We start from the raw sequence: 23,707 nt of genomic DNA on the forward strand, positions 1-23,707 counted from the left end.
GATGCAGCTCGCTTTTATCTCCTTTTTATTTGAAGGGAGGCGTCTATTAAATACATATAATATGGACATATAGGCAGTCTGTGTGAAGGACACGTGAACCACTGAATACATAGTCCTTTTACATATTTAATTAAAGATTAATTTCCTGGCACTCTTATTTTGGGGGGGGGGGGGGGGGGGTTGGGTGGTTCAGCTTCAAATTGACCAGGAGTCAGGATGACATCATGTGCTATTGCTTTGGGCCTAAATCCACCTACTTTAGACAGTGTCCACTTACCACATGTAGGGCAGTGTTTGTTTTTTTGGATAATTTGCATCGGCTTTCCCTGTTTCTTCAATCCACCTTAAAGCGTATTTTCTTTAAAGAGGAGCCGTGTAAGTAAGTGACAATAAAGGCTTGTTTCACGCGAGTAAGGGTGTAGTGGGAATTATCTATTGGGGCTCAGGTGTCTGGTGTTATTCCATCAATATCAGGAGCGTTTCACTCACCAAGGTCAGTGCATACCAGTCATTTTTCGGGACTCTATTGAAGTCTTTTGGATTAGGGCCTCTGTAGATAAATGCAATATCTTCATACAACATTTTTGGGAGTTTTGTGACAAGGACAAAATTGTGAATGTGATCATCTGAGATGTTGCCTCTCTTCATTTTTAGCAACACTTCCAACCAGTAGGTCAACAAAATGTCAACGGACACCAGTTCATTTGATTAGGCTTTTAACTTTATTAGTTGTTTGCATTTGCTGCAGCTTTGTAAGATCCGTAGTGGTAGCACTGTGTTTTCATTGATTATATCTGATAACAAATATTTTAGAAATGCCACTTGCCTTTTTCTTTTAGGTGCTGGTTAGTACATTTCCACTCCCTCTTAAAGCTTACAGAACCTGTAGTGCAAGTATTTCAGTTATATGTTTTACATTATAGAGCCGGTTGTCATGTTGCATTTCTATTGGGAAATTATATTTTATTATTGATATGCCATTTGTGTTTAATGATTTTGAGTCCACTTCACTTTAAGGCTCTCTCCTTGCAGCCTTTCCTTTGACATTTGTTTAGACTATACAGTTAACTGTCATTACTTGATTTGCCTTCTGATTAAATCTGAGTGCACTAATACCAATTCAACTCTTGCACAGCTGCCGGTTTCAATATTAAATCAATATTTAAACATGTTCTAGGTTAGTGTCTTTGTGTGTTTACACTCTGTGGTTTAGGGTCCATCACCGTTAAAGGGAAAACATCTCCACCCAACTATGATCCGAATTTGATGTAGTTTAATGTTTTATTCCTTGTCTCCCCTCTCTTGTCTGTCTCTATCTCTGTCCTCGTCCCGTCCAGGCTGTCCTCAGGTGGGGCAGTAAGCGGGTGGTGTGCAGCAGGCCGCGGTGCCCGTCCCTCTGCACTGCATGGCTGCGATGGCGCCCGCTCTCACCGACGCCCCAGCCGAAGCTCACCACATCCGCTTCAAACTGGCCGCCCCGTCCTCAAGTCTCTCACCGGCCAGTGCAGAGAACAACGGTAACGCCAGCAACATCCTCATCCATAGCGGCGGCCCCGCCAAGTGCAAGGCCGCATCCGACGAGTGCCCTCTTGACTTTTGCGTCGGAGACCAGGAACAACAACAACAGCAGCAGCAACAGCCTCAAGCCGACTCTGTGGCTCAGGCAAAGCTCCAGCCGCTGGTGGCTTCTTACCGATGCTCTGATGTGACACCTGTCCCGTCAACTAAGGAGTCAATCAAGCTGCAAGGTGTCCTCATCAAACAGTCCGTGTTGAAGAACCACAGAATACTGCCCGGCTCCGTGCTCAACGGCGGAGGAGACTTCCTGTTGAGGAAGAGGCAGGCAATCGAACTCTCCGGCAGTCAGCTGAAAAGCCTCATGAGCGGCAGCACTAACGGAGGTGACCAGCCCATGGCGCCGGTCAACGGCCTGGCTAAGAAGCTGACCACCATGTCCGGCCCCGGCTGTGTGGTGGCGGTGAACGGTGACAAGCAGTCCGCCACCACCACAGACTCTCAGTCCCAGAACCTGCCCTTGGATTCTGAGACCTTGATGGCCACCTTATCGGGGCACATCCCGGTGAAAGGAACCCTTAAACAGAAGCATTCCTCTGGGGTTTCTCAAAATACAGACGGTAAAAACCTTGAACTATCAGTGCTCCAGGCTAATGCACTTTCCCCTTTTACCCACGACAACCCTAACCCAGCTGAACCGGTGAACTTGGAGGAGGCTGATTCTCACACGTCTACCAGTCAGCCACAGGGTTCTGATAGGGAGCGACCCGGTAGCAGTCAGCAGGGCTCCCCGTCTTGCACACTTCAGCCTCCTCTACCTTGCACCTCTTCCTCGGACAGCCTTGACGCTCACGTAAAAGAGCGCACCCTTCTCAACAGCAGCCGCCAATCCGAGATTGAAAGCCGGCTGCGGCGCCTGCGCAAGCGTCTTCAGGTGGTGCAGGCCAAGCAGGTGGAGCGGCACATCCAGCAGCAGCTGGGCGGCTTCTTGGACTCGGCTCTCAACCGGCTTCTGGTCGGCAACCGCAAGTCGGAGACGGCGACCCCCCCTACGGCGACGTGGAGGACCGGACGCCACTCTTCTTCTTCAAACAGCAGGGACGGCCTCGGTCGCTTCCTGAAAAGCGGCTCCATGCCTTTGGAGCTGGAGAGGCTGTATCTGAGCGGCTCGGCCAACCTCCACTCTGCAGAAAGCGCCTTTGACTCGGACGTAACGGAGAGTAGCTCCGGAGGGGACTCTGACTTGGAGGAGGAGGAGCTGACCAGGGTGGACATTGAGCAGCGACATGTCAAAATGTAAGTACAGCGAGCTCATTTAGAGCTTGACACCGTTTGAAAAGGTTTCATAGGGAAACTCTACAATACCATAAATTCATAGTCGACTCTATGCTTCTGTGTCACTTTACACATCGCATTACTCACATGTTTCCTGCCCTGTGAAAGTCCCTGTATTTCTGGGCCCTGCAATGTGCTACTGAGGCTTAGCAGGTGCTGATGACAATTATAACTGCCTCGGTAGTTTGTTGGGTCAAACTCCAGGGAGGGGTAGAGATACCATGTGTGGGTGGTATCATCCACAGGCCGGATTGGACTGTAAGAAAGCTCTAGAGCCGAGGCTGAAACTGAACGCTCTGTTTATCTGCAGAGCCAACAAGCAACAACCCACAGACCCAACGAATGTTTTGATTTAAACCGAAACCAACGAGGAAATGGAGCCGGGGTGTTTTTTTTTGTAGAAACTTATGGGTTTTTCTGCGGCCTATTGTGATGTCAGGCTTGCTTCAGCAGGAGCATGCAAATTTATTCCATGAGGAGTTCATATAGGCGAAGTCATTTCTGTGTCATTAGTGTTTGGATTGGCGGGGGGGTGTACAGCGTGTGGGTCAGCAGCGTTAATGGACTTACTGACCTGTGTAGGATTGGGTAGATTATTAACAACCAGAGCCAAGTACACAGATTTTTATTATCCTTTCCTGCGTTCACTTTAGACCTTTGACCTAAATATCTTCATAACCTAACAAGGGGTGTGTGTGTGTGTGTGTGTGTGTGAGAGAGAGTGTGTGTGTGTGTGAGAGAGAGAGAGAGAGAGAGAGAGAGAGAGAGAGAGAGAGAGAGAGAGAGAGAGAGAGAGAGAGAGAGAGAGAGAGAGAGAGAGAGAGACATGCATGATCCAAAAGTAGAAAAATTGCTTGTAATATATTCATACTGTCTCATTTTAGGTCAAAGGAGGTGTTGGAGCAGTTTGTGTGATTTTATATCTCGTCATGGACACTGATCTACATTTATGTGGCCTGAGATTGTAGGAAGAGTCAGTCATTATGACAGTATTTATATTATGTTTGTTTTTAATGGAGTCATAACTAAACTACGATTTCTACTACTGTTACAAATAGAAAATGACAAACTAGTAGTATAATGACACTTTAATGTTATATATATAGTTACGATATAGAAGTAATTATGTAGATAGAAAAGGTAAATGATGCAATGAGGAAGTTTGTTGACCCAAAAAGAGCTTCTCATTATATTTAAGATGCGTAGGACTAACAGCAGGGCAAAGTTAGTAAGTATACAACACCATCTGCTTTGACATACATGTTTTATGTTGTTCTTTAGTCATAAAATTACACATCGGGGCAATAAATGCCTTTTTCATTATTTCTAACTTAGTGATCATTGATATTACATGACATGTGCATTCCAATATTAATTGTTACAGTAATATTTAATATTGTTTAGCTATTTGTTGGTAATGAAAGTGAAAGCTGTACTTATCTAGAGGGGGTTTTAAAAATGGAGACCCTTAGAAGTTGGAGGTGCTTTCCACATTTAGTGAATCTCTTTTAGTTTTATTATGAATGCGTTCATCGACGTCATGATGACCCAACCTGGGAAAGGAGACATTTTAAATACTATGTTCTCATTGAATTAGGAATATATTCTTTTAGATGAAATCTATTTGGCTAGGACCAAGAGTATTTACATAATTACACCTCATAAATATAAATACCTCACGGTTAAAGGGTGCATCAATCATGGGCCATAAAGGTGTTCATGAATGGGGGATTTATTTATGGTTGTGCGTAAGATTTAACTCTTTATCAAACTTCAGCAAAGATGATTGTGTCGTACACTATCAAGCAGTTTTATTTTACTCATGTTTCTGCTCTGATGAAAAGCAACCAGCTGTGGTTGTTTGCTGAGCTCAAGTATGAATCATATTTGTGCCTTTTGAAACGGTGCATTTAGAATGACCTAGATGTAGTTCCATACATGAGAAAGCACCTGAAATACACAGTTACCAGCAGGAATAAGGCAGTAATATGACTCCTCATCGCTGCATTTTTCTCTAATCTTGACCAAGCTGCCTCTTTAATGGCCTTAAATAAACAGGAAAAACTACCGGTTACAAGCTGCAGTTTATCTTCTGGTTCAGTGACTCATCTTGTTCCTGCTTTACCATGAAAGCCGACCATTGTGATGGTTTTTATTGTGAAGCAGGTACAGCTTCTTGCAACATTAGTCACTGGGTTAGCAACTGCTAAGTCCTCAGTGCGTAAAAATAGGTCTCTGTATATCTGTGGATGTGATTACTAGGGTAGAGCAATCCTTTTGATGGTTGGAGCTTTAAAAATATTAGAACTGTTTAAGCTTTAAGAGTGAACATTTTATTTAAAATGGTTAAACAATAAGTCCATGGGTCTCAATCCAAGTCATATCCATAGCTAGGGCTGTGCCAAATAGTTTCCTTTTGCTTCATCATAATGTTGACATTCAAATTATTATATTTGCATGCAGTCTTCCACTATCTCCTCCTTTTTCTCTGCCACTCGCTCTCTGTCTAAATGTCTAAATTTCTTTAAAAAGAAATGTTTATACAGTAGGAAATATGCTGCTTTATTCCATATTTGTTGGTGTTTAGATGCACGCACCTGTATTAAATGGGGCGGTCTAACAGCACCACAAATAACATTTATACAACCACAATAACACAATCATGTTTTCAAAGCCGCTGCCGGTTGGATCGTATCCATATTTGGCTGCTCAGCCACCTTCACCAGAACTCCGCTAGTATTTAGCTTAGCTTAGCACGTAAACAAGATGCACGTGTGTTACGTCTGTTGCGTTCAGGGGCGGCAGTAAGGAACTTTTTTCCTAGTTTGTGTAGCCGAGGATTGGCGTGAGGGTTGGGCCTACACTTTATATAGATAATAGAATATTAACAAGGAAGCTCTGTAGCTTGTGACTTACGCCAAAGTCAACAACAACAACAACATCACTGCTTTATTTCTTTCATTCCACCTTTTTAAAATCATGTCCCCGGACTTATACTCTGAAACACTGCGTACTAGAGAGAACTTTAAGTCATCCAGAGCCTTCACTAAGAGGTAACTTAACAAAAGAGCCAACACTAGTTTGGAGCTATCCTATTAGCTGAGCAAGCAAGCTGCGTATACATAGCGGCCAGAGCAGATAGAAATATCACTTTCTACATCTTAACTTGATGTTAAAGCCAAAGTTGTACATGTTACAATATAGTATATAGGTGGAATAGTTTGTGCAGACAGGAATCCTCAAAACACGTTAGAATGTTAAATAATTACAATAGTTTCTTCCGACCAGGTGTGCTTCAGTATTACATCGTTAAATGTAATAGAGATGAAGTTACTGTAATACTGTTATACATTAGCCTCTGGTTGTGTATTTAGGTTCAATGCTTTTGGTTATAACACCACCATAGGAATAAGTATATTGTATAATCATCCACCGCTCAACAAGTAAGAAAACAGGTTCTCAGCTCCTAAACCAGCAGAGGAGCAACCTTCCCTCATTGTGAATGCGTTAGTCTACCAGGAAGGGGGGTGTGTGTGTGTGTGTGTGTGTGTGTGTGTGTGTGTGTGTGTGTGTGTGACCGACCATAATGCCATATTTTCAAAACTGACAATTTTGTCTTCAGTTACCAATTAATGTCTTACAGCTCTACACCAGTCAACACTACAGACAATGTAGCGTCTTCTTCAGGCAGCAGAGCCTCAATTATTTAACGTGTGGAAAATAACCTATTTGGGTTGCTTGTTTTGGATGCAACGCTTGTTGCTTACAACTAATCCCGTCATCCACACTGTAGACGTGGTTTCCCGTATCTCAGAGAGAGGATTTAGGTGGCCAGCCAACATCTGTTGTCGTGCTTTAATGCTGCAGGGCCTTTCTGCTCTAGTGTCTGTCTGTGAATGTGACACAATGGCCTCCTGCAGGGGAGTTAGTGCTGCTGGTTTCAGATACAAAGTCTGCAAGAAATAACAGTTAATGCATTCATTGAGTTCCCTTGAAAAGTCTGTCCATGTAGACATTGTTACATGGAACACATTGTTGAGAAACAAGTGGGAACAGTTGTTTCTGAAGCAACAATAATGCTCATCAGGAAATCTTCAGAGCTTACATAAAGGCTCATGGACAGAATCAGGAATCTTTTCGGGAATTATGTTATCTGCACCCCAGTTTGAAGGCTTTTTTTTTTGTCCGTCTGATGATTAAAAACTACGGCTCAGAGGATCAGAGTCCATGTTGTTTGTGTGACCATAAAGATTCCTGTCAGCCTGCTGCCTGTGAATTAGGCTAACTGGCCCAGACTGCATGCCCTTCTTTCATGCTATGGCTCAGCATTACTCTGCAGTCTGAGTAGTGTGTATTTCTGAATGTATATGTGTGTTTCTGTCCTGTTTGACACATCTGGATGTGTTTTAGTTCCTCAACACGAACCCACAGGCATTACATAACAACCCCCCCCCCCCCCCCCCTCTCTTTTATGTAATGACTGCTGCAGCTCTCAGGCTGAATTTGCCCTCTCTAGTTTTTTCCTGCCCCCCCACACCCTGTCGGCCTGCCTCTCGCTCAACTATTCTGGCTTCTGAGCAGTTTCTGAGTTTAACCAGCTGTCCTGTGAAAAAAATAACGTATTTTTCAGTTTGTCCCGAAGTGTCTGGATGATTATCAGGTCTTTGAAAAATCCTTGACTCTGGAGAACAAAGCATTAAAAATGACAACTACCGCTCTGAGTTCCCCTTGTTCTTTATTACGACGCATGAATTATGACTGAATGGTTTGTGAAGCAGACTTTTGCAAAGTGGTTTTATTTATTCTTTGGTTTCTTATGGAGCGGTAGAATGTGAGCCTTTGTTTTGCTTCATAACCCTGTTTCCTTCTGGAGGATTTTTGTCCACGGAGCTCGGGTTTCAGAATGTGAACATTGGGTGTGATAGTCATTCGTTGCCTCCATAATGTTCAGAAAATAACAAGATGAGTCAGGTTTGGTCTCAGTTAGTCCTGTCTGTCCTGTGTATGTTTTTTAATCCTAATACAAAAGTTCTCTCTTAATCTATGTCGCTACACAGTGCACCATAGCTCAAATTAAGATAATCCAGTTTAGTCTGGCGCACACTAACTGCATTTATTAAATACATCACAGCTTGGCTTTAATGTCCTTGTGCAAACAATTGTTTTGTAAGGTCCTTAAATATAGTTTTGAATGTTTATGACGCGTTGATTTTGTTTTTTGGAGGCTCTTACCCTTATTTTAGGCCAAAATATGGACTTTAAAATCCAGTTTTTTAATTAACACACCAAAGTGACACACCAAACCTTGATGAAACAAGGAAAGTGGGACAAAAGCAAGCTGCACTTTCAACTAGAACTTGTACATAAAGGTGTCGGAGAGGATACCGGCCCAGAGATGGACATACGTTACTGCATATTTTGGGCTGTTTAGAGGCAGTTTAATGGCTTTCGGTGCATCATAAAAACGTGAAAATCTCTCTCTAGATCCAGTGTTTGTTTTGTCCTTTCTGGGCTACTGTAGAAACATGGCGGTGCAACACATCTTGAAATAGAGTGCTTATTCTAATAACTTCAAACCGAAAACTCTAAAACTGTATTATGTTTTGAGAGCTTTTGAATAATGCTGAATGCCTGAGGAGGCTTCCCATTTGATAACTGTGGAAGTAGTATATCCCGATAAATATGCAAAATGTCTCTGTCGTGGAGTTCTGGAATAGGGTATAATATGTCTGTCAGAGCCCTTGTTTCTGAGTACTTGTACGTCCTATAGGTACTCAGAGTATTAGGGCTGTAACGATACACGTATTCGTATTGAACCGTTCGGTACGGGCTTCACGGTTCAGTACGCATTATGAACCGAACAATACGTTTGAATAATATTAAATTGCTTTTGAAAAATAAAATATAGCTGAAATTAGTGGAGCCACTGCGCTCAAACATGGCAACCCACCCGACGTAACGTGATGTCCTTCTCTGATTCGCCACGGTCCTATCACATGACCGTTCCCGGATGTTCACAAACAACAACAGCATTGATTCAATTTGAACAACTTATTACAAGTGTTGTTGACCGTGTTGTCTTTACTAGCAGCTGTTGTTCAGTTAAAGTCTGCATTATTACGGAGGAAGCAGCTGTTAATGGAGCGATCAGTGAGCGGCGTGTCCAGCGGAGGTATCAGACCTACGGAGCGGCCGTCTGAAGCCATGTTAGCGGCTTTAGGGAGGACGGACACAAAACGGAGGACTTTCCTTTTCTTATTAATGTTTATTTTGTTCTGTACAACTATGTAAAACAAGTTAACAACCATAAACTATAAAGGAACAAAACATGGATTGCTCTTCAGTAGGACAGAGACTTCAGTCACCAGCAGAGCTACGAGTGAGAACAGAAACAACAACACCGAGGAAACGAGTGAGAGACGAGTGTTGACCACATTTATGGATCATAATCTAGTAAACCTTTGTGTGTAAGTGTTGATATTAATGTAAATATGAGGTGAGAGAGAGACCCGCTGCACTGTAACTAAGTCTGAAAAATAAAACTTCTAAAACTTTCCAGGAAATGTGTCTGTTTGAGTTTATAGAGGAAGACTTTAGAGAAGATCTTAAGTATCAAACACGACCGTTCATTATTAAAGACTACTTGAGTCTCACCAGCGAGGATTTGGCATTTCGGGCTTTTTTGCTGTACCGAAACGTACCGAACCGCAGCACCACTGTATCGTATTGAACCGAACTGAGAATTTTGTGAACCGTTACACCCCTACAGAGTATGTCAGAGCCCTTGTTTCTGAGTACTTGTACCTCCTTTATACAGTAGACTTGCATGTATAAGCTCTACTGAACATGTACTCATAGTGATGAAATGATGATTTGAGAGTTGTACATAACATTAATCTCCTTCAGTTGTGTGTCGGTATGGAGAGGAAATACTCCAGTATTCACAAACACACACAGTGAAGTAGAGAGGGCAGAAAGATGTTGAAATTGTTGACAGAAATGTACTTGTGGTGTATAAATGGTGATAGAAATGTGATTTTTTTTTTTTTTTTTGTGGCTTCACTTGAACATGAAAAGAGCTGAAGGAACATCCTACGTGTCTTCTCTGTTCCTGGTACATTTCCAGTGGAAAGGTAGACGGTCAGCTGGCCCAGAGGCCTGATGGGTTGGGGGGGTTTTTGGGTCTCGTGGTGTATGTATATACTATAAATGTATGGTACGGGGGTGCACCATACATACATATGTGCTGCATCCAGAGTAGCACCACAATGGAGAATGTGCTGACAACCACCAAACAACGGCTGTAGTGATTTGCTGCTGGTGCTTTGTGTGTGTGGGGGGGGGAGGAAAATGTGTCCTGGTTAGAGGGGGGGTGGAGCTCCTAGTGTGTGTGGGGGTGTATTTCTCAATGCCACTGACTGACTCCTCCTTAAGGCCACTGCACTAGTAAAGGCCTCTTGTGTGTGTTTATGTTTCACTAAACTGCACTTTTAGCTCTTCCTGCTTCCCTTTTTTCACTGTGAGTTTGAGTTTTCCACCCTTCAGTTAATCATTTTAATACACCGTGTATGTGTAGTCTATATCAGTCCATAGATATACAGCCCCAGGCCTGGTGGATCCACGGTGCTGTATACATTCTCCTTAAAACCTTAATTTCCCCTTTGTCTTTATCCAGTCTTACCAGTGGTGGAAGAAGTACCCAGATCTTTTCAATGTAGAGTATTTCCACACTGGTATTGCTATTTTACCTTTTGAAGGCAGAATGAGTAGGATTTTCCTAAAAAACAATGTATACACTCATAAAAATACTCTGTGAAAAGCACAACTTTGAATGTGTTTACAAACCGCAATTGACACATTCTACTCATTGTGCCTGTTTTAGAATAAAAGTTAAAAAGGATTCGCCTCACAATATACTGTTGGTACCAAAAAGTTCTCAATTTGAAGAGTAGCCCAGTTAAGAATAATGTATATTATTGGATTATAATTATTAATGCACTGCATGATAAATGTGGGGCCAGTCTTTACTTTTTTAAATATATATTGTTTGTATATTACTTGATATTCTGCTGGGTAGCTTGTACATTTCCCCATGTGGGTCAATATAATCAGTATAATTATTTATAGATTATATTTTCACTCCATTGACTATTAATTTAAATTGTCAAATAAATGCACAATATTTTCTCCTGAATTTTAACAGAGTAGAAGTATAAAAAAAATGTACATTCCACCACCTGGTCTTGTTGTCTCTTTGCTGTGACTTTTGTTGACGGCCTTACTCGTGGTTTGTAAGCAGGCCAATGCATGCTGGGACATCTTCCCTCTTTTGAATATCCTTGAGATAATTTTCCACTTCACCCTGAAGGGCGTGAACACCTGGCCTATATTTTCTCTCTCTCTCTCTCTCTCTCTCTCTCTCTCTCTCTCTCTCTGATCAGCTGTCCACCCACCACTGGGTAAATCATGGCACTGAATTTGTGCAGGATAATTGTGTGACACCAGTGTTGTTTTTGAGAGGGGTCTCTGTGGGGGTTGATTACCAGTGCATTGATCTGATGCACCAGCAGCCATGGGCGTGTTCAGGAGCGTTGCAGTGTTTTTAAAAACATCCACCACCACCACCACCCAGTGTGTACGAGCAGCACACGTTTGTTTAGTGGTGCTCTGAGCAGGTAACACTGCAGCTGTCTTTGCAGCCGTGTCCTTGATGCTGTATTGCAGTGAACGAAGCCCTAGGTTGCTGAGTAAAAGGAAAGGAATCGAGACGTCTTGGTCTCCTTTTTACGCTCGGCTCCACAATAAGACAGGATGTCTTCTCCACTTCCTCCATCCTGCTGGTGGAGCTCTGAAAATTGAAAACAGAGACCGGGTGTGTGTGGAGAGGAGAAAGCGCAGTGGAAGGTCTATCTTTGTCTGCCATCTGAGTCATTTTTCTCCTTCATTGTTCGGCCTGTATTTTGATGAAACGGCGCCCCCTGTGGTCACTGCTGCACGGTGCAAAGAGCAGACATTTTCCTCTCATGTCTGCCTTTTGAAAATGCCCATTCTGTGTGTCATACTGGTAAAATGGAGTACTCTGCTCTCAGCTGGCACTCACTGTTTAACAACAAAAATCCTAAATATTTCTCTCCGCTACTTGTGATGCAATCCCTCGTCATGTTGTTGTTCTGATGAGACGGATTTTCCATCGCTGGGAGCTTTGATTCACTGACCTCTGCAGTCTGACAGGGGAAATGCTCGGAGACTCTCCAGATGATGAGCTCAAAATGATCAGTTTCACTCATATTTTATTATATTGTGTTTGATGGGATGCATCACAACGGAACAGACCTGCCTGTACGCAACCTACAAATACAATAAATTCACTTTAACTGACGGAAATTGTGGCCCCAACTAACGTTTATTTTCTTAATCATTTAATGTGATTATTTTCTCTAAAATGTGAGACGATAGTGAAAAAATGGCAATCCCGGGTCCAAGCTGATGTCTTAAAATGTCTTATTTTATTCGACCAACAGTCCAAAAGACCCAAAACAATCACTTTACATTGATGTATCACAGAGAAAAGCAGAACATCCTCACATTTGCGAGGCTAAACATTTTTTAATTTTAATTTAATTAATTTAGTTGTTTTTCTGACAAACGATTAATCTACTAATCGTTCCAACTGTATTTAAGATGTATAAATCATTACATTTGTGTTTTATGGTGGATTTTGTTGAATTTTATGGCTTTTTTTTCCAGTAAACGTTAATGAATCTCATCATTTACCTTTTTTTTTTATAAACATGAGCGCTCACACCTCCTTTTTTTTCACCCTCAGATGGAAGCGAGCAGAGAGCCGCTACACTGTGGAGCGAGCCGCCATCATCAGCCACTGGAACTGGCTCCAGGCTCACATCTCAGACCTGGAGTACCGCATCAGACAACAGACAGACATCTATAGACAGATCAGAGCCAGCAAGGTCAGTCGCTCACTCCCATCTTAGATATGCGTCTGTCTGTCTGTATGTCTCTCTCTGTGTCTGTCTCTGTCTGTTTCTCTCACACACACACAAATACTGAAAATATCAGTTAGTTTTGATGGCGTCTGTGATCTTTTTATTAATCTCTGATGGTGGTCTTGTGTCTTCAGGGCACGGTGGAGCTGGGAGGAGTCTCAGGTGGGACAGAAGTGAAGGCGGAGCCTGTAAATCCTCAGGTAAGTGAAGGAGTTTAACGGAGGGCTGTGTTCCTGTCTAGCTGTGCTCTGGTCATGTTCTGTCTCTTGGGGCTCAACCAAATTAATTTGTGACAGCTTGTCAATTTAAGATGCATTCACAGTATAAAGTATTCAGTGAGTCTCACTGAGGCAGAAGCTACTGAATTTATTGGGTGATGTATTGTGGTAATGATTTAAAAAATTGCAAGGCCATTAGGAGGAAAGAAGCTCTTGTTTTAAAGAAGTACTTTTAATACATAACATTAAGAGCAAGAATGAGCCTCAAATAACGAATTTCTTCACCAAAACACAACGCTTCAATCATTCTCATAAAAACACTAAGAAATCAGTTTTCAATATGTAAATGTTCTCTGTAAATATTTTATTAAACCAGCGTTCATTCAGCTCTTTGATAGTCTGGATGTCACATGTTTATGTGCAGGTAGACGATTATTCACAGAAATCTAATAATCAATGAAACATTCAGAATGTTGCTGTCAATCAAAGCATCTGGTGGAAATGAAATGTGAAAGTTCACAGGAAATTGTGTCTTTTTTTGAATCTGTCCCTCAGGTCCAAAATGAATCAGGCGATGTGTGTAATAAGCTCTTTGAACAACATTCATATTCAGATAATTGCCAAATAATGCATTACAGGATGAGCCTGTTTTCTCTTTGTGTTTGAACCTTTTATACGAATGTTTGTTTGTTAATCTAGTCTGAGTGCAGGTGTGGCCTCTAAATCCAGGTGGACAACTGTGTTTGATTGAGTGTCTTTGCTGAGGCATATTATTGATATAAAACATTAAAATAATAATGAGTGAAAGCTTGTGAAGAAAGAGCTCCCAGCCATGCGACTAATAAGGTTTTCAGCCCTTTTTTTTAATAATTCACGGCCATAGAAGTCTTTTTTAACGTAGCTTCCTCTTTAAATATCCCCGGTGTCTCTGAAGCTGTGCCAGTTAACACGAGGTGGAGTCTCACTGGCTTTGTCTTATCTGTCGATGCAGGATGTCGGTTCAGAGCGGCTGGAGCACACAGGCCCCGCCCACATCCCCAGCACAGAGCCCGGCCTGTGGAAAGGTCAAAACACACAGCCCGTTAACGGAGTCCTCAGCAGGTACAGCTGATAACAACCACAACAAGAGAATCTGCTTCCTTTGTAGTGTTTCCAGTCAAATATGCAACATGTTTCCTCGTTCTACCTTCTTTTTTTTGTCATATATGATGTTAAGATGAATGTCTTTGAAGCATTTTAATAAAGCTGTTGGAAATATAACGCTATTGATCTATCTGATATTTCATAGACAAAACTGATCTATCACGGAAATGATTGGCTGAAAACAATCATAAGTTGCAGGCTTGCCACTAAGATTAAGATTAAGAGGATTTCACCCTTAAATATCTGAATATTAATTCACTTAACTAGCTTATAAGATAACCATCTAGATTTATACTGATTAACTTGGTTGTCACTTGAGACAAAATGTGTTTCTGCGTCACCTTGATGGTCAAACACCTGAGAGCTCATTTAGCTCCGTTTTGTTCCTCCAGGATGGCAGAGAGCGCCGACAACAAGCACCAGCAGCCGTCGGCCTACGACAGCTCGTGTGTCGCCGCTCGCACGCGTCCGCTAGTCGGCTGTCGACGACGGCGCCTCATTCAGCCCAACACTGTGCCCAACGTCAACGGGAAGGTGAGCAACGCTGTGCGCACAATCGCCTTTAAATCACGCGACGCTGGAAGTGTAGAGGACGAGTTTGAGACTTAAATCTGCGTGGAAGCTGTGAAGATGATGTTCTCACTGATTTTAGTTTCTTCTAACTTAATGAGCTGAGTAAACAGCAGACGGCTGACTTATTCATGAAGAACTGGGACAAACAACAAAGAAATAACCCTTGTGACGACTCACAAGTTCTGGCTGCAGAAAATAGAAACATGGGCCGATTGTTCCAGCTTCTCTCCACACACACACACACACACACACACTGTGGCTCAGAGGTCTGTGGGAGAGTCAGTTTGAACCATAAAGCAATGACATTTCAACATCCACTCTCATATTTCATCTGTTGGGCGGTTTATTTATAGTTTCAGGAAGAGTAAGCCTGTACTGTCGGTACCAAGTACAAGGCTTTAACCCGGGCCTGAGGCAAATGAACTCAAGATGTGATCTTGATCCATTTTTATTCCATGGTGAAGCATTTCATGTTAGAGAGAGGTATAACTGGGTGCTCTGTGTACTCAACCGAAGATCAAAAAACCAACAGGATACACAGGAAGTCACTCGAGGAAGGAAATATTAAAGAGTCTTTATTGGAGTCTCTAAATCATTAAAAGAGCCGACGTGGTTCAACTGTTATAGGGCTTCATCAGGCTTTTAACAGACCTTTGGCCACACCTTCTATAGTGTAAACAACCAATGAGATGCAGTCACATGACCACGAATGAAAACACTAAATACAATGAGATAGCGCAGGATAGTTTTTATATGTATATATAAATCATAAATGGAAGACATGTACCTGTCGGTTTATTATGTAGAAAAAACGTTACAGAAAACATGTGAAGTCTTCCTAAAGTTTATTGTTTAATTGAGCTTATGTAATAGTTAGTACTCAACAACAGAGAAGCGGGAGGGAAAAGTTCACAGCTAACACGTGTGAATTAAGAGTTCATTTCAACCAAAGCACAGTCGATGATTGTTGAACAAAGGAAAGATAAACCAGGACATGTCTGATGAGATTTATTGTGTTCGTGAGTAGTTTGAATTGTGTTTTCTGATGATCAGCGGGGTCAAATTTGGGTTTCTGTAAATGGAGTCTTGTGGCTTTGAGGAGAGCATAATCATTGTATGTTAATTCATTAAATAATTGTCCAAGTCCTTGGTGATTTTATTAGATTTCATTTAATAGGACTACATGTTCTGTTTGGGACAAGTTAGTTTGTCTACAGAGCAAATGTTTAAAAAAAGCTTAAAGCTCTGCAAGAAGAACTGATGTCAGAACCATTTGTGGAAAAGCAGGTAGTTTATCATGAGACCAATAGCTTCAAAGAGGAAATGTTCTCTTCAATGACTCACTTGAATCCCGTGGTCCATTTTAGAAAATGAAACGTGATCTCTTTTATAGGTTTGATATTGTAGAAGCTCAATTATTAACGTTGTTTATTAACGTTTGGGTGTCGTCTCCCACAGACCCAGAGGAGCAGCTGTATCCAGTGTAACTGCAGGGTGAACCCCAGCTGTGTGATGTGCGGTGGCTGGCCCACCCCCAGAGAGGACCCTCAGTACGAGCAGCCCACCCTGGAGCGCCTGTCCAGACTGGATCTCGGCGTCCACCCCATCCTCTCCTTCCCCGACGGTCAGTTTACGCAGTCGTTTCCTACTTCACATCCTCAGGGGAAGACAAACAAGGAGCGGCCGTAGAGAGGAAGTCCTTTAGAAAAGATTCTCTAAATTGTCGTATTCCCCCCGAATACGTGTTCCAGGCTTCTTTTTAACGTTCATATTCAAGAGGCTTCTTTGTAATTATTAAGGAATGTGTCGTGCTTTGTCCCAAATGCATTACGCCGATACACATTTGAGATAAACACGACTTGGCATGCGATCACACAGTAGATTGCCGTTGGTTAAATATCAATTTTGCATGCCGTTTTGAATTGCTTATGTTGCGCTACAGATGGCACACTTGGCCGCGTACGCCGCTGAAATCTTTAAAAGTGTTTCCGAGACGGTAACTAACCCCCTTTCTTTTTGTTTACTTCCTCCTCAGACGTTTGTATAGGCCTTCGTCTGCAGCAGGTGATGAAGAGCCAGTGGCAGGCCAAGTCTCTGGAGAGGAGCAAACCGCTGAAGAAGCTCTCCCTCAAACACAAGCTGTCCTCGTCCAAAGAGAAGCACAAGTTCACCAACTCACTCATGGCAGTCAGTAAGTACAGATGCTGCTGAGCCACAGGAAGAGAGGCGTCTACACAGTCTGACGTTACATTACATGAATATATAAGACTTTAATATGGAGACTGTTCCGTATGTAAAATAATCACATGAATAAACAGACAAAATAAGACAATAAAATCTCAGAATTCGGCTCATTAGGACGAAATGTTTTTGTTGCTGTTTTTCACAGTAACAGAGTTTATCCAAGGTTGTTTTTATTTCACAATGGCATCTCTCCCAGTGCCGGTTTTATTTCACAATGCCGAAGGGCAAAGGCAGTTTATGTGCTTTAGTTGCTCAGCTCCAGCAGCAGTAACCCAAGTTCTTATATAGTCTACCGTAGCTTTCATTGTTTTTTTTATTGTAGTTACACACATTTCATGCCCAGTGAAGTGACTCCCATGAGTCTGGGGGCTTGAAGACATCCAATGAATGTCCCTTCTTTAAGTATTTTAATTCAATTTGCATCAACTCCTCGTCTAATGATGATGTGTGACTGGTTCCTGGCGTTGCAGGACTGGGCCACTATAAGAACCGTGCTGAGAAGCCGAGGACAGTGGACAGCAGTGTGGGCGGCGGCAGCAGCAGCGCTGGTCTGAACACAGCCAGGCTGGAGGGCCAAGCCGTGTGCAAGACGGAGCGGCTGCAGGGCCTCTCCACTCCTTTAGGGCCCTACGACAAGAACTACAGCCGCAAGAGATTAAGAGAGCACTCGCTGGACAGGGCTGACAGTGAGTCTCCTTTATGAATGAGGCCCAGGTCAAAGAACCGGGTCGCATACTGTTTAAGATCTCATGGAAAAAAAAGGGTTTGTCGTGGCTCACAGAGACCGATCAGTCCTCCTTAAAACACATCTGTCTGTCTCCCGTCCTCCAGCCTCCCCTAAACTTTTCATGGACTCGAGCAGCCCCTGTCCAACGCTGGCCAACATGCACCCGTCCCTCCACAGCCCCCTCACACGCCAGCTGTCCACGTCTTCAGAGAACTCCACGCCGCTGGGCCAGAGCATCCAGAGCACACCTGTAAGGAAACGCCGGACCACCACTCTCTTTTTTGTTTGCTTGTTTTTCCGCTCTATGACGGTGAACTGGGACTTCATTTGGTGTCGGTTAGTTTTTATAAACCCAGTTTCAAAAATGACCAAACTCTTTGTGGAAATCTGCTGTTTTGACAAGTCAGACTATTATATAAACAATCAGCACCTTTTTATGTGGACGTCCAATCAGTGTTGATGGTAAATGTGTTTGCATGTTGCATTGAGTTAGTCGGTGCCTACATGTACCAGGATGCATTGCGCACAAGTTTCTCCGCCTCTTTTCACCAGCGTGCTTTCGGCTTGAATAGATACGGCCAAACATCCGACGCAGTAAAACCACCGTACAACGTGTCCTCCGCTCTCGTATTCTGGGATGGTGACTTCAAGCAAAGAGAAGTTCTGTTTTTAAGCTTCATCTCAGATGAAATAGTTTGTAGTTCCTTAAACTACGTCACTGGACGGAGGAAGAACAACAGGTTTCACAGCTGTGAACTCAGCTGTCGGAGTCAATTTATCACAGAAGAGGAACTCAACTTTATTAACTATCAACACCGATTGAACATCCACATGAAAGGAGCCACATTTCTCCTTAAACAACACTTAAACATGAGATAAAATGAAATATTTGACTTTTCTATCGTAAGAGTTAAGTGTGGGGTGGCTGCTGAAATCAAACTCATTAAGAAATCCGTTTGTAAACACATGAAGCATAATGAAACCAAGACACTGGGGATGTGCTAGCAGGTGCGCGGGCAAGACGAACAAAACTGAAACTTTCTTTGTGTTTTGTTTAGTTTTTTTTGTGGTTACTGAAGCAGGAAACAAAAAACCTGCAGCAGCGAGTAGTTCAACAGTCAGCATTATCCGCCTCTCTAGACACACAACAGCATGAAAAACCTGTCCAACGTGATGTCTGGTGTGATTAGAAGAGGGGATCTGGACCAGGAAAGTGTTCTGAAACTAACGGTGGAATCATTGTTAGAATAAAGTTTAAAACATCCAAATTCTATAATTTCCAAATACACGTGTTCTGAAGTGAATTATCCAGATTAAGAAGTTTAATATTATATCATGAAATCTCTCTCAATACAGCTACATCAACCAATATATGATATGAATGAGTGAGTGATAATGATGTTGATGTTGATGAACAATCCTTATTTGTCCCCCCCCCCCCCCCCCCCCCCCAGCAGCAGCCAATCAAGAGGAGGCGAGGTGAGAGCTCCTTCGACATCAACAACATTGTGATCCCCATGTCTGTGGCGGCCACCACCCGAGTAGAGAAGCTGCAGTACAAAGAGATCCTCACACCCAGGTAACTACACCTGCATGATGCCACAGAGACACCCTGTTCTGGTTGGTTCACAGTCCTCCATCACTCACTTATTACTCACTTATTCTTCTGTTTGCAAAGGTGGAGATCCGTGGACATCTTCTCTCAGCCCATAACGGAGGAGGAGGACGAGCGGGAGGTGAGAGTGGACTTCTTTTGTCCGTCATTAGGTTATCCACACGCCTCTGCTCTCCCACATCACTCACTTTAAAATGTCTTCATACACTTTAGAAGACAAAAAACTTTAAATCACGTTCATACAAATATGAACTTGTACAGTGTGGCAGTGAGTGTACAGTGACACCTGGTGGTCAGATCTCTAACCCTTTCAAGGTTAATTCTCCATAGAGGAAGCAGTTCATAGATCAGATAGAATCATGATTATTTAACTACAAAGGTTATTAGACTGATTATTTTTGACTTAATAACTAAAACATGTTTCTCCTAAGAGGGTAACTTCAGTATTTTTCCACCTGGACCCTATTTTATTCAATGTTTGTGTGTCTAAGTGACCAATGGGGAGAACAGTTTTTTAAATTGGTTCAGTATTGAGCTGCAGGCTGTGATGTAACCGACTGAAAGCAGAGCTGTGAGCGGTTTAGTGTCTTACTCAACTCTCTATCGAACCAGCAGCTCTCTTTCATGAAGTCATGTCATCAGTATGTCGTCCAAAAAGTGCTGAAAGTCATAAACAATATAATAGAAAGTCACAAAGTAAAAAAAGTCATAGTATAGTATGTACAAAGTCAGTGCAATAAGTCATAAAAAGTCATGATATAGTATGTCAGAAAAAAAAGGTTTCAGATTGAAAAACACAGCAGTCACCCGTTAATATGTGAATAATCCAAATACCCATCATGACGTTTTCAGTTTCCTTCTTTTTGTGTATGACAAAAACCCAGAGAAATGATATTTATTATCATAGGAGAGTTTAAAGAACGTATAGAGTCACATGTGACAAGGCTGCAGGTCTTTAGACATCTTAAAAACATCAGTTCACACAAAAATATTTAATCTACAGGAGTCTGAAATATTCTTCTAGTCGGCCGCAGGCTGTAACATTAACCTGTCTGTTATGTGATGTTTAAAAACTGGTTCACATTTCCAATTTTCTACTTTTGTTTCATAATATTAGGATTTTGCTGTTATATACAGCTATGAAGTAATAAAGTGTGATATAAATGTTAACCTCGTCATCATTTCACTGATATCTTTTATACTTTGACCGGTATTACTATGCAACATGACGTTGTATATTGTATTAAAAATATATTAAATATAACTGTGAACCCTGCAGATGCATTTCTTCACTCCATAAATCAGTTATCAATATTTTAGCCGTTCATTTCCAGTGAATTGATTATTGTAGTTGTAGTTCCGGGGCGGTGCGTTCAGGGTCCTGACGGTGCTTTGTGTGTCTGTAGGTGGAGGACCTGACGGACGCGGCCTTCACTCAGCACCACCAACCCCACGAGGACCAGGAGCGCTCCCGTTGGACCTGGATGGCCCTGGCTCCGGCTAAGAGGAGGGGCAGCAGGTAGCTACCACCACAGCACCACAGTGATGTACTAAAAGTCTCCGATTGTGGCCTCTAAAGTTTATCTGAGGACGGTCTCTCTCTCGTCTCCTCAGGTCGTACAAGTCCGTGGACGGGCGCACCACGCCGCTGCTTTGCGGCACCAACCCCCCCACCCCTCAGCCGGCGTCGCCCGACCCGGGACACTGCCCCATGCTCCACGACTACAGCCACGTGCCGTCGCCCATGAGCCCGGCCAGCCCCGACACGCCCTGCTCCAGGGACTCCCACCGGCTGCTGTCCAGCGAGGACACGCGCTGCTCCACGCCGGACTTCACCTTCGAAGAGAGGGTACGTAGCTCAACTTCAAGCTGGAAGTGAAGACTAGTTTAGTCTCTTTTGAAGCCTGCAGAAGGCAAATAGTCATCAGCTGATGCAGATCGTTAACTTCTAAAAGTACCGTTTGTGCACCAACGTAGCACATTGACAGTTAATATAGTCTGCTCTCTTTTAGTTCTGTATGTAATGAAGTGACATCCTGATTTCTGATGTGCATAGACACTGATATACATGATATTACTGTTAAGTAGTGGTGCAACGGCTCATAATTCATCTCTAATATCTATTTTATATTCATGGAAAATATTTCCTTCAAACCACTGGATTTATTCAAGTTTATCACCAAAAACGACATTTTACAGATTACTTGTGAACACATGATAACGTTATAATTTACCTTCAGTTAGTACTCATTTTCACTGAGCAGAGCCTGAAGGCATCATAATGTAACTGAAATTAACCTCCGTTGGTTAGCCGTTAGCGGTGCTGCTAACGTTACTAACTTTTTTCCTGTTGGTTGTTTACAATGTAACATTATCAGAGATCAGAGACTAGATCAAAGATGTCCTGATCTACTGCAGATGTTGAAGCCATGTTTTAACGCTGTGTGTGGTGTTTACAGACGGTAGCGCCGTGGGAGCGGCGCTGCTTCCCGATGCCAGAGGACCCGGCCCTGGAGCCGGAGAGCGACCCCCCCCACATCAGGCCCAGAATGCGCAGCATCTCAGGTTGTCGAGCGACGGCCTTCGGGCGGCTGGATTCGGACGACATGGAGCAGCTGCCGTGCGACGATGACAGCGGCCCCAAAAACAAGGCCTCCACCGCCCACCGATGAATGACTGACAGGCTGAGGTCTCCTCCCCCCCACACCCCCCCTCCACCCACAGCTCCTCTCTGGCATTAACAAGCAGAACCTCAAAGTGGAATAAAAATATTAAATGGGTTCCTGTTGTTTGATATTCAAACATCAGTCTAATACTTTTCACAGTTTTTAGTGAACATTATGGAGATAGAAGCCTTTCCCTACACTTGTTTTGTCACAGGAAAAAAAAAGGATAAATGTTTAAAAAAAAAAAAAATTATAAAACAACACGTTACAAAAACTGTTTTGTGTAGTAGGCTAAACAATGTACATGGGGGGGCTTAGTGGTGTTTCATACGTCGCGTGTACACTTGTAGCGCACTATGTAGCGGACTCCTCAAAATATGGCCAAAGGGTGTTTTCTATTGACTAGTTTGCTTGTAATTCCCATGTACATTTTTAGTGGAGTGACAAATTACAAAACAAGAAAAAATACCACCCCTGTCTTCCTCCTCCTCTTCCTCCTCCTCCTCATCCAAATAAACAGGTACATTTGAGATGTGGTTCCTTCTTCTCCCTCTAGAGGTCGCCTGAAATCACCAGAGCACTTCTCCAACTGCCAAGTCTAGTTTTGTTGTTTTGCTTTTTCTTTGTTTTGTTTTCATTCCTCACATGTTTTCTTTGTGTCTGTAACACATTATTTGTGTCTTCTTCTTCTTCTCTTTTTTTTTTATATAGTAAAAATCATTCCTTTACGGTATCTTTTTTTCGGAGAGCGTCTCCGTGTCGCCCCCGCTGGCTCTACTCACTCATTTTGGGTTGTTTTTTTTTAAAGAGGGTAGTGGCATAGAGAGCGCTGGGGTGTCTTTTGAGCACTTGCCCTACAGTAAAGCGCTGCTGCATGCTGCAAAAACATGCTAATGTTAGTCTTATCACAACGGCACACACTGAGAACTCCACTTATTAAACAGAAACGTGGGGGACTATTGAACCATCTGCTAAGTTTCACTCTCAGCATACAGTCGCTGCTGTATTACGTTAAATTATGGTAAAAATATAAAACATAACACAGTTACCCCCCACTTCCTTTTCTCTTTGTTCTCTTTCAAACATTTCAAATGTAGCAGCTAGAAGCCCCCCCGACCTCAGGTTTTTCAATTTAAGGGAATATTTTCTGCTGTTTGAATAGTTTCTCTCTGATCACATCCAGACTACTCTGTTGCAAGATGGATTTTTTTTTTTTTTTTTCATGTCATAACCACACTCTCCCTGCCCCTTCCCCCTCACTCCCCTCCCCTCTCACCTTAATTAACTAATTGCTATGCAAAAAAATACTGGTTGTTTTCATTTTACACCTCCGTTTTATGCCACAGCCATTCAATCACTGTTTTTTTTCTTTTCGTAGTTTAAGCAAGATGTCAATGTACCTGTTCGATTGTTGCAGCAGTTAACCTAATCAAAAAGCAGATTTGTTTTTGTTTTTGTTTTTTGTAAATAGTACCATTAAAACATTTATGTTTAACTTGGCGTTATTGTTCTGGCCTCCAGTCCTTCGGTGTGAAAACGGCTCTGAAATCACTCTTAAAATGTTTACAGACGAAAAAACATCCCAATTTACTGGGATTTCAGTCCTCAAACTGAAATGCCCAACAGTGTGTTTAGTGGTAAACAAGGAGTGATTCCTGACTTCACGT

General features: G+C 42.6%; 1 protein-coding gene across 4 annotated transcripts in view; it reads left to right on the plus strand.

Moving 5' to 3' along the window:
* Positions 1-23,540, plus strand: part of kansl1a (KAT8 regulatory NSL complex subunit 1a) — a 28,364-nt gene extending 4,824 nt beyond the window's left edge. For 3 of the 4 annotated variants that reach the window (XM_068736749.1, XM_068736751.1, XM_068736750.1), the window contains 14 exons: positions 1,338-2,811; positions 12,677-12,818; positions 12,989-13,054; positions 14,064-14,173; positions 14,608-14,749; positions 16,247-16,412; positions 16,824-16,979; positions 17,503-17,718; positions 17,864-18,009; positions 19,214-19,338; positions 19,438-19,495; positions 20,781-20,893; positions 20,989-21,223; positions 21,834-23,540. In XM_068736749.1, the coding sequence (XP_068592850.1) occupies positions 1,406-2,811; positions 12,677-12,818; positions 12,989-13,054; positions 14,064-14,173; positions 14,608-14,749; positions 16,247-16,412; positions 16,824-16,979; positions 17,503-17,718; positions 17,864-18,009; positions 19,214-19,338; positions 19,438-19,495; positions 20,781-20,893; positions 20,989-21,223; positions 21,834-22,046 (3,294 nt within the window). In that variant the 5' untranslated portion in view covers positions 1,338-1,405 and the 3' untranslated portion in view covers positions 22,047-23,540. The remainder of the gene's footprint in view (positions 1-1,337; positions 2,812-12,676; positions 12,819-12,988; positions 13,055-14,063; positions 14,174-14,607; positions 14,750-16,246; positions 16,413-16,823; positions 16,980-17,502; positions 17,719-17,863; positions 18,010-19,213; positions 19,339-19,437; positions 19,496-20,780; positions 20,894-20,988; positions 21,224-21,833) is intronic. The other variant, XM_068736752.1, reaches the window with a different exon arrangement.
* The last annotated feature ends 167 nt before the right edge of the window (positions 23,541-23,707 follow it).

Source organism: Cebidichthys violaceus, unplaced genomic scaffold (assembly GCF_023349555.1).
Source record: "Cebidichthys violaceus isolate CVI_PGR_0920_01 unplaced genomic scaffold, fCebVio1.0.p SCAF_72, whole genome shotgun sequence".
Lineage (NCBI taxonomy): Eukaryota > Metazoa > Chordata > Actinopteri > Perciformes > Stichaeidae > Cebidichthys > Cebidichthys violaceus.